The sequence below is a fragment of the Peromyscus eremicus genome, chromosome 5 (assembly GCF_949786415.1).
Source record: "Peromyscus eremicus chromosome 5, PerEre_H2_v1, whole genome shotgun sequence".
Classification (NCBI taxonomy): Eukaryota; Metazoa; Chordata; class Mammalia; order Rodentia; family Cricetidae; genus Peromyscus; species Peromyscus eremicus.
The window spans coordinates 129,827,865-129,838,467 of NC_081420.1; the positions used below are offsets into that span (position 1 = coordinate 129,827,865).

General features: G+C 51.3%; 1 protein-coding gene across 1 annotated transcript; it reads right to left on the reverse strand.

The window, feature by feature from the left end:
- Positions 1 to 2,256: 2,256 nt before the first annotated feature.
- Positions 2,257 to 10,387, reverse strand: Snx20 (sorting nexin 20). The gene is made up of 4 exons (XM_059262670.1): positions 10,277 to 10,387; positions 6,444 to 6,585; positions 4,788 to 4,939; positions 2,257 to 3,361 (listed from the first exon to the last, which is right to left on the reverse strand). Exons 2-4 carry the CDS (start codon positions 6,571 to 6,573, stop codon positions 2,693 to 2,695), a joined length of 951 nt encoding a protein of 316 aa, XP_059118653.1. The 5' UTR covers positions 6,574 to 6,585; positions 10,277 to 10,387; the 3' UTR covers positions 2,257 to 2,692.
- Between the last annotated feature and the right edge of the window lie 216 nt (positions 10,388 to 10,603).

A 10,603-nucleotide genomic window follows, 5' to 3' on the forward strand; every position in this document is an offset into this window, starting at 1 on the left:
CCATGCACCCACACCTCTACACTCACACCCATGCACCCACACCTCTACACTCACACCCACGCACCCACACCTCTACTCACATCCACGCACCCACACCTCTACTCACATCCATGCACCCACACCTCTACACTCACACCCATGCACCCACACCCATTTACTCATACTCCCCACATGCATGGCCCATTCCGTTTGGAGATGCACATTTAGTGCCAAACACTGCTTTTGAATACGATTAATTTTTATTTCCTCCACAGTGCCAAGGATACGTCCACCAGAGAGCACTTGAGCCCAGCCTCCCTGCTTGAGCTATTTTGGACCAATCTATGGTTAGCCAGCCCTCAGGTGTGGGTGAGTGCTGACTTGCAGTCCAGAGATTCCCAGAGGTTTCCCACCTCATCACGTCGCCATTGGCCTTAGTTGCAGGGCGGAGTGTGTATGAGCCTTGGCTCTTTTTCTGTTCAGTATCCGGGTACCATGGGCTGCATAATCATATAGAGCAGGGGTTTGTTCAGCTCTTGGTTCTGGAGGTCCAAAGTCAAGGGGCTGTTCCTGATAAGGGACTTCTAAATGGTGAGACTCTGTAGAGTCCCAGGGCTGTGCAGGAAATCACAAGGAAAGACAGAACAGGTAGGCTCCTTTGACAAGGTCACCAGAGCAATTGCAGGGCCTGTCCTCATGCTCTCTAGTCTAGTTCCAATTATTTCCCGAAGGTGCCACCTCCAGACACGATATTTGGATAAAATAAGTTTCCACCCCACCCCGCCTTTATTTAGACACGCACCCCAGGATGGTCTGGAACTCAATAAACAGCCCAGGCCAAGGTGGAATGTACTACATATCCCTGGAACACACAATCCTCCTGCCTCGGCCTCCTGAGTGCTGGGATGACAGGTGTGGGCCACCACTTCAGTTTCTACCCTTAATATTTCACGATTAGAGTTCAAAGTGGGGACATTCAAACCATGGCCGAAGTTTTGGCTCAGCCAGTGTTGAGCCTTACAATGAGAATCCAGTTCTTTGGTTACTCAGCTTTCTTCCTAGACTTTCCTAGTTAGCTTTCTCTATGGGGCACTGTTTTCTTTCTTGTGTTTTATTGAGTACCTTTTACAAACAGACACATCTTTTATTTTGCCACTGAATTCTTTAATTTCCCTTAAGACCAGCTTTTCAGGAAACCCACTATTTCCCACTTGCAGTGTCTTCCTGGAAAAACTGCTTGAGGGAAGGCTTCCTGTCGGCTTCCTGTCTTCTCGCCTCTAAAGACCTTCATGGGACCATTATGGTAGTTGCCACTAGAGGTCGCTGTTGAACAGGGTTTGGGTGCAGTTTCGTGAATCCCTACCTTGGAAGATTTAACTCTTCCTACACCTGATACCAGCACAAGCCCAAGTGGTCTCCTGGTTCACTCACTCCAGATTCAGCTGCTAGTTAAATCTCCAAGCCAGACTGTACCATCAGCTCGGATCATTAGTCCAGATCGCCCATTCACCATGAGGTCCAAGGTTGTCTTCTCCTGACAGTAGTTTTCATCAGGAGCACCCCAATCTATCAGAGAGGTTCCGTGGGCACTGACTCTCCGAAGGGGAGGTGTTAAGGATTCCTTTACTTCCCCAAAGCCATCCCTTACCTCATGCCACTTCCTTCTCTCTATGTGTATAAGACCTGGGGAAGCTGTTGAAGGCACAGATGCCTTATGGGAGAAAATCCACCCAGGGCAATGTGGCTGGACATCCCTACTGGCAACTTCATTTACAAATTCCACCAGTGCCAAAGTGCCTTGGGCTAGTGTGGCTTTCTGGGCTGATTTTTTTCCTCTCTTCCTTCCTTCTTCTTTCTCTTTCTTTTGCTTTTTAAGACTTTAAAAAAAATTATTTTTATTTATTTATTTATTTATTTATTTATTTATTTATTTATTTATTTATTTATTTATTTATTTTTTGCCTAGGCTGGTCTTAAACTTGTGATTCTCCTGCCTCAGACTCCCTACTTGAACTACCACATCTGACTCCCTAACATCCTTTTATCCTTCAAAGAATCATTCAGTCTCCACCCTGGGGTGGGTTGGAGGACAGAATTCTGGTTTCACTGAGTGGGTGATACTAATGGGAGGAGCTAAGACTCTGAACTAATGGGTGAAAACTCTTGCAACTGATGCTGGGGTGACGGGAGAAAGGGAAGATCTGGGGCAGCAGGAGGAAGCAGCTTTGAGGAAGTGCTTTGCGCGGTTGTGCATGATGAGGCTGCAAATTTCTCCCCTGGCTGCTTACAAAAACGGGCGCTTCTTTTTCTTTTATTGTAGTATTAGGGATTGAACCAAAGGCGTCTCACATGCTCGCCAAGCTTTCTGCCATTGAACTACATCCTCAGACCTCTTTATTTCGAGACAGTCTCACCAAATCCATTCTGTGTGGTAGGCAAGTCCTTCCCATTCCCAGATGGCAAGGTCCATAGTACTTGCAAAGGTTTGACAGCTAAGCTTGTGGGCTTATGGTTCAAAGAACCTTGTACCCAAGGGGCACAAGATGGCTCTTCTAGGGGTCGCAGGAGTCCCTCTGTTTAGCAGACACAGCAAAGAGGGGATGTTCAAAGCTGCCCAGCAACACCCATTCGCGATGGCACCAAGCAGCCTGCCAGCGATGGTGATCCAAGTCTCTGTCCGCAGCCTGGATGCCAGGGCACCTGCCAGGCCGGCTCAGGACAGATACTCGCGCACCGTGAGCTCCTTCAGGGTGAAGCCCCTGTGCGTGGGCCTCCGGAGCTGGCTGTCATCCAGCCTGCCCTGCAGCGACGCGAAGTCCTTGCCCAGCGCGTAGGCCAGGCGCACCATGGCGTCCAGCAGCGGCGCGTAGTAGCGGTGGCTCTCGCGGGCCCACAGGCGTTGCAGCGCGCGCTCGCCCACCGCAAAGGCCTCGGCCGGCCGCTCCAGGTCGCGCAGGCACACGAGCGTGGCGCAGAGCGCGGGCACGGCGGCGGTCGGGCAGTGCGCCGTCAGCTTCTCCTGCAGCGGCACCACGCGGCCCAGCACGTCGAGCGCGCGTGCGTACTGGCCGGCGCGCAGGCAGCCGAAGGCCTCGCGCAGCTCGGGCCGGGTGAGGAAGTCGGCGAACTCGCGGGAGCGGCGCACGGCTCGCACGGCGTAGAGCAGCCGCAGGTAGTCGCGGAGCTCCAGGCGGCGCTCGCAGATGGTCTCGGCGGACAGGTTCCCGGTGAGGCGCTTGCGCGGGAAGGCCACGTCCTCCAGCTCCGGCCCGAAGCGCTTCAGGAGGGCCTTCTGCAGCCTCTCGAAGTCCGAGTAGCGTCGTTCCACCACCGCCTTGTCGCTGTCGAAGCTCCCGGTCTGGACGATCACGACCTGATACATCTGCAGGCGGAACGGAGAGGCTAGCCTCAGGACACCCCGCGTGCACGCCGTGTGTGTGTGTGTGTGTGTGTGTGTGTGTGTGTGTGTGTGTGTGTGTGTGTGTGTGTCTCAAAGGACAGCTTGTGGGGATTGGTTCTCACCTTCCACCATAGGGGTTCTGGGTATCGGAGAGGCTAGCCTCAGGACACCCCGAGTGCACGCCGTGTGTGTGTGTGTGTGTGTGTGTGTGTGTGTGTGTGTGTGTGTGTGTGTGTCTCAAAGGACAGCTTGTGGGGATTGGTTCTCACCTTCCACCATAGGGGTTCTGGGTATCGAATCGAGGTGGTCAGGCTGGGAAGCAAGTGCTTTTACTGGCTGAGCCATCTGGTGGCCCCTCTGTCATTTTCGTGCATGCATATAACATACTTTGAGGATCGTCACACACACACACACACACACACACACACACACACCGTATGCTTGTGCCTGATCCCCGTCACACACACACACACACACACACACACACACACACACACACACACCGTATGCTTGTGCCTGATCCCCGTTGTACTAGCTAACAGTAAAGGTAGTTCCTGGCAAATGTTAGCCCTAGAATAACAGTGCTTAGAAGCATCTTGGAAGAAAAGGAATTTACTTGCTACTGGCGCTGGAGTCTCTCTCTCTCTTTTTTTTTTTTTTTTTTTTTCAATCATAAAAAATAGGGCTCCGAGTTCTGGATTGGGAAGCGTGGGCTGGAACAGGGAGTGCTTGGTGGGACACTGGGACATTTGTTTCGTTAGTCTTCGGTAGGTAATTTCACCTCTTGAGCTTCCGGTTTCCCCATCCCTAACTCTAGTTCCTGTTTTCTACTGAGGATTAAGTGAGTGAGTGAACTCCCTGAGGGAGAGCTGTGCTCAGCATGCACCGGTAGCTACTGTAACTGTACTGGTCCCAGTGAGGTGGGAATGATTGGGGTTGGTGTGACTCCTCTATCTTCCTAGAACAAGCTGATGTCCCCATCTCTCAAAGGTGGCAGCTCCCAGCAGGGCAGCTTACCACAGCCACAACTAGCCGCTGGAATTCAATAGGAATTCAGCTTCCTTTTGTGTTTACTTTTGTAACTGGTTTTTCTTAATGTCATGTGACACTGATCTTTCACTGAAATGTAGTGTTGTTTTTTTTTTTAAAGTAATTTGAATAAAAACCAAGTAAGTAGTTTGGGTGATATCCGCAGAATCAGTGGGGAAGGGGTGCAGATGACAGACACCTGGCATCATGGGATCAGGAACATGACCCACACATCTCTCGTCTTCATGGGACCCTGCATGTGGTACCATGAAACCTCCATTTCTTGGAAGACTATGGTTAGTGTGTTGTGTCCTGGGTGGAAAGTTGAGGCCCCCCTGGACCTTCCCAGGAGCGCGCAGGAGGTGACGACGGGGCTCACCACAAACTTGGAGACTCTCCTCTCCTCAATGCGGGCTGAGGCGATCTCAAAGAGCAGCTTGACGTGTCGCCAGCGGCTCTTCTCCTTCTGCCAGTGCTCCTGTAGCTCCTTCGTGGTCATGCTGGAGTTGGAGGTGGGGCTGTCTTGGGTTTCTGGAAGGACAGTGCCTTTAAGGAGTCTGCAATAGGCAGTGCCCTCTAGGCAAGGGATGGGGTGGGGGCAGATGACTGGGTCTGCTTGGGATGGGCTATCAGAGTTCTGGAAAGGCATACCCTTCCTCCCACCCTCACTGTTGGGGCGTCAGCCAGGCCCCTGTGAGTCTACCTAGTGTGTTCACCACAAATAATCCAGCACTTGACTGCTTCTTGTTATGAAGTGCTGTGTGGGAGTGTTGCATCACCCACTTCCGGCCTGCTGATGGACCATTTTGTAACCATGTGCTCTTGGTCCATGTTTGCTTCTGTACTCCCTACAACGTTGATTCCAGATTTGGCCATGGAGACATGGAGCCTCTTAGTGCACACCAGTGCACTAAGGAGGAAGCCCTGAGGAGGTCATGTTTCAGCCTAAACTGGGGTGGCCCTTACTATACTAACACTTTCAGGGTGCATCTGTCACTCTCTGCTTTTAATTCTGTTCTCCTGTTTCCTTGCCTGGAAACCAAAAGTATTCTGTATTTTTTTGTTGTTGTTTTGTTTTGAGACAGGATTTCTTTGTATAGCTCTGACTGTCCTGGAACTCTGTAGACCAGGCTGGCCTTAAACTCACAGAGATTCGCTTGCCTCTGTCTCCCAAGTGCTGGGATTAAAGGCATGTGCCACCACCATCCAGCTGTCAACAGTGTTTCTTAAGCCTCACTTGATCCCCACACCTTTCTGAGAATCAGTGTGGTTTCCTACAACACTATTGCACAAATAATTGTGCATTTATTGCAAGAGGCGAAGGCCTGGGAAATCCTTATCTTGTCCTACATGACTCACATGTCACCCCTCCACCCATCCCTTGGTACTGGGATAAGTGCCTCCCATTTTGTCACAGTAGCCTTTCTGAGGTACTTCTAATTATTTTCAATGTCACTCTGCTGAGCCTGAAGGCTAGGAGAGTATCAGTTTTACTTTCTGTGCTGGGGGCATGCCCCAGGCTTCTGCAGATCCATCTTGAATGGGTGTAAAGAGAGATTATTCCAGGAGATGGCACTGTTGCAGGTATTGTCAGTGCTGGGCTAGAACCCATTGGCAGCCACTGTTCCGGAACATGCTATTGGCTTCTTAAGGGAGGCCCCTCGACTCAGGACCCTGGGACCACAGCAACATGCTCAGATGTCTCGTCAGCATTTACAGAAAGGGATGCTGGACAATCTCTGGCTTCTTTGTCCCTTGGTTGTACAACTTTATTATGTTACATCTACCCAGTCATGTGATCATCCATCCCCTACACCAGATGCTGCTCTTGTTCCCAATCCCTGATCTGCCTCCAAGGGTCATCTCCCACGTAAAGAGCCTGCACCAAATCCTTGTCTTGGGGCTGCTTAGGGGTGACCCCAGTTAAGACAGCTTCCCAGCTACCTTGGTGCAGCCATGGAAGAGTTTTAAATGTCTTTGAACTAACTTCTAACCCCCCCCCCCCCCCCACTGAATCCTAAGTCCTCAAGTTTACCTAAGTGTTCTTCTGGTCTGGGACATGGGAGGTCTGGTCTGGAGGGCAATACTTCTTGTCTGGTCCTTGGTGTGCGTTGGTTTATGAGTCCTGTCCAGCCAGGGCTCCCAGGATGCTCCGAACTTGCCATGCTCCAAGGATGCTAGAGGTACAAGAGGGAATAGTGAGAGCCAACTCACATTGGGGCTCCTGCAGGATCCTGGGGTGCTTGGGATTCTGGTTGTAATCTATGCTGGCAGGCATGGAGGAATGAGTGTAATCACCTTGCTTGGTCCTGCGCTGCCCACCCAGCCAGATCAAACCTAGCCTTCCCCTCTAATGGGCAGACAGACCCTGAGTGATCCATGGAGTATATGGTTGTTCTGGATTTCACATGGAGTAGTGTCTGTCAGGTGACAGCAATAACTGGAAATTACCCAGGTGAATGATGCGGGCTAGTGCAGATAAATGTCCCACCACCCAGTTTTATATTACAATGCAGCCCCTGCCCTATCTATCTACCTTTAAGCAAATATTTAATATGCCTAGTTCATCTCATCTGGTTCTTCATACTTCCTTTGTTTTTTTCAAGACAGAGTTTCTCTGCAAAGCCCTGGCTGTCCTGGAACTCGCTCTGTAGTGCAGGCTGTCCTGGAACTCACAGAGATCCACCTGCCTCTGCCTCCTGAGTGCTGGGATTAAAGACGTGCGCCGCCGCCACCACAACCCAGCTCACCCTTCCTTTTTAATAGAGCATGCACAAAACTTTGCCAAATAACAGATAAGGAAACAGGTCTAGCCCTAGGTCTTGTGGTTGGTGAGTGTACAAAGGAGCAAGGTGGAATCTTCTCCAAGACAGACACTGTCTGTAAATTTGTCTTTGCATGTTCTCAATGCAACCACCCTCCTCTACAGGGGCTGTTTATATTTTCACTTTGTAGTGAGGCACTGAGGCACAGGGCTGCCCGACAGCAAGGGCTGAGGTGTGGACGGGAACAGACCCCAGTTGGCTGACAACAGAATCTTTGCTCTTACTGAAGTGGACAGGAGGCAGACAGTAGGCCAGCAGGCTTCCAGTGTCCCGTCTGTGCACATAAGGAAACGGATGACTGGGTAGCTGTCTCAGTGCCCCAGTGTCTTATAAAATGGGTACAATATCAGAGCCCTCCTTCACAGGCTGGTGTGAGGATTAAGTTAGGCCTACCCCTCAAGCTCGGACTCAGGGCCCTTCATACACCAGGGCCTGCACAGTCCTTTCTGCTACTAGGGTCTGACATGCATTAGGCATTTGAGAAACAGTAAGGAAACAACTCCAGTGTGCGCTTTTACAGATAGCTGCAAATGAGAAGAGAAATAAAAATGTCCTTTCAGATGAACACATGGCTGGGCACCCTCCTAGGCACAAGGGTTAGGTTTTCTTTTCATCACTGACAGAACAGCTAACACAAAAACAATGGAAGGAGAAAGGGATTATTGTGCCCAGTTTCGGGTTTCAGCTCATCATGGCAGGGAGGGCATGGGCAGAGTGCTGCAGCTCACCTCCAGGTGGCCAGGAAGCAGAGAGGAGGGAGGAAGGGAGAGGAAGGGAAAGGGGGAGAGGCTATGGCTACATTAACAGAGGCTTTTCCCACCTTCTTGATTTTTCTGACGTGTGTGTGTGTTTACGCATGCCCCACAGCTCATGAAGAGTTTGGAGGTCTTATGACAGCTTGTAGGAGTGGGCTCTCTCTTTCTACCGTATGAGTCATGGGGCTTGAACTCGGGTCATCAGGCTTGGTAGCAAACACCCTTACCTGCTAAGGCATCTCATTGAACCACACTTCCCTCTTTTCCTCCTAGCCTTTGGGATAGTGCTACCCACGTTCAGGGTGGGTCTTCCCCTTTGCTTAGTCATCTGTGGAAACACCCCACAGTCACGTCCAGAGGTATGTTTCTCTTGGCTCCCAGGGTATTGTAAATCCAGTTAAATTGGCAAGATTAACCACCATGGTGCAGGAACTCAAAGGGGGAGTGAGGATGTCATCACCTCCTCTCGGGACTTTTGGCCTGGCCTGGGGAGGCTAGTGGGCCTCGAGCCTGTGCCTCAGGAGGCTGTTCTTGATGTGACAGATAGAAGGACCCCTGAGCTGTTTTCTGAGTGACTTCTAAGCAGTAGTCCAATAAGTACCTTCAGGGACCCTCCATCGAGCCTCACATTTATAGGTGGGTAAACTGAGGCACAGAGCCGGGGCCTGGCTGACCCAGTGCTGTAACTGCTTGGATACTCAATAGATTGTGTGCCTTGCCAACCTCTCAGCCCTGTGGAGGAGTCAGGAGACATGGCCTCCAGTCCGGCTGCGAACTTACGGCCCCTGGGTGAGTTATTTACTATCTTCTGCTTTCCACTTCCCCCTCTCCCTCTGGTAAGGGTGGCTACAGCCTTATTGCACTGGTAAGTGCTGATGCAGTGGGTCCCTCGAGTTCTGCTAAGTTAGTGGTTCTCAACCTCTGTAATTAATGCTGCGACCCTTTAATACAGCCCCTCGTGTTGCGGGGACCCCCAACCATACAATTATTTCATTGCTACGTTATAACTGCAATTGCGCTACTGTTATGAATCATAAAGTAAACATCTGATGCAGAATACGTGACCCACAGGTTGAGAACCCCTGTGCTAAGTGCTAAAGCAAGATAGTAGTTGGTCCATACGCTGTCATATTTGATGGAAGTTTTTGGAGACACTGCCACACTGTTTAGCCAAAGCTGCCTGGGATTCATAATCTTCCTGCCTCTGCCTCCCAAGTGCTGGGATTACAGGTGTAATCCTGTAATTACCTGACTTCTCTAATGGGGACTTAGTGTTTTCTGTGGGCACTCTGCACTCTTCCTCTATCATTTTGTCTGTGAAGCCAATGGTGGCATGTGGAACTGGCCTTAGTGGTCCAGGCCTTTCCAGATCTGCTTTCTTGATTTGGGCATCTGGTGCCAGGGCAGAAGCAGGGAATGTCTCCCATGGGGCCTTGGAAGACCTCAGAAATGTGCCTCCCACCCCACCGCAGCTCCTGTGCATGACAACCATTCTTTCCATCTTCTGGGTGCCTTGCTCCCCACTTCTAGGGCTCCTGCCCTCTTCAGTCCTCCTCCTGGTACACAGGGCCACTTGCAGAGCCTAGGCCACCTTTCTTGGGGGCTTGCAGAGGGGATGAACATCTAGTAGAATGTAGAAAAAGCCTTGCTCTTCCCCAGAAGACAGAAGAATTGAGAGGCCCCCATTCAAAGAGAAGACGGGAGGAAACGCCAGGAGTGGCGGTGGAGTTTTACTCTAAGCCCCTTTCTTTCTTGGGCAGGTTTCCCAGGTCTTCACTGGAGTGCCATCTGAGGCATGCCCACCTGTCCTGCCAGGGGAGGGTGAGCAGCATGGGACCCCTGGTGCTTCCTTCTCAAGCCTGTTGCAGGAAGTGCTCTCAAGTGTGGGTGCGCATCAGAATCCCCGTTGGGATGGGGGGAGGAAGTGCTGGGGGTTCTAACAAAAGCAGGCTGTCTACCCCACAACACCCAGACAGCCTTGGGGTGGGCTCTGGATCCTGTGCTCTGTTTCGGGGTCACCAGTTCCACTCTTTGAGAAACACAAGTCTAGATCTGTTCCCAGGAACAGGAATGGTGCCTGGCATTTCCAAAGGAACCAGGACTAGAGGTGGAAGGGGATATTCCCAGTTTGCCCCCAGTTTCTAAGGACTGCCCTACAGGTAGAGGCTCTCGCCAGCCTTGAGCCCTCCTGCTCTGTCCCCAGCACGTTCCCAGAGGGTCTCTCAAAGAGCTCACTGAGTCTCAGTGGGCAGAAGCCAGCTGAGCTTGGGGGTCAAACAGTGACTGACCTGGGATCTTCAGGCTTTGTGGGTCCAGGGGTCCAGGAGAGTCACATGTCCCACTCCGATTTCTGTTGTAAGGTCCAACAAGATGGTTGAGTGTCGTCGGCTGCTCTGCTGAGTTCTCTGTTTGAAAACAGGAAATAGGCTGAGTGATCTGCTTCAGAGGTCCCAGTTTATTGGCTGCTGAAAGATGTACACAGGAACTGCACAGAAAAATGTTTCCAGTGCATCAGACAGGCCATGTGGTACAAGGCCACCCACAGAAGGGCAGTTTGACCTCACTTCCTAGCGGCCCTCAGCAGCTCACTACTTACTAGATGCCTGAACAATCTC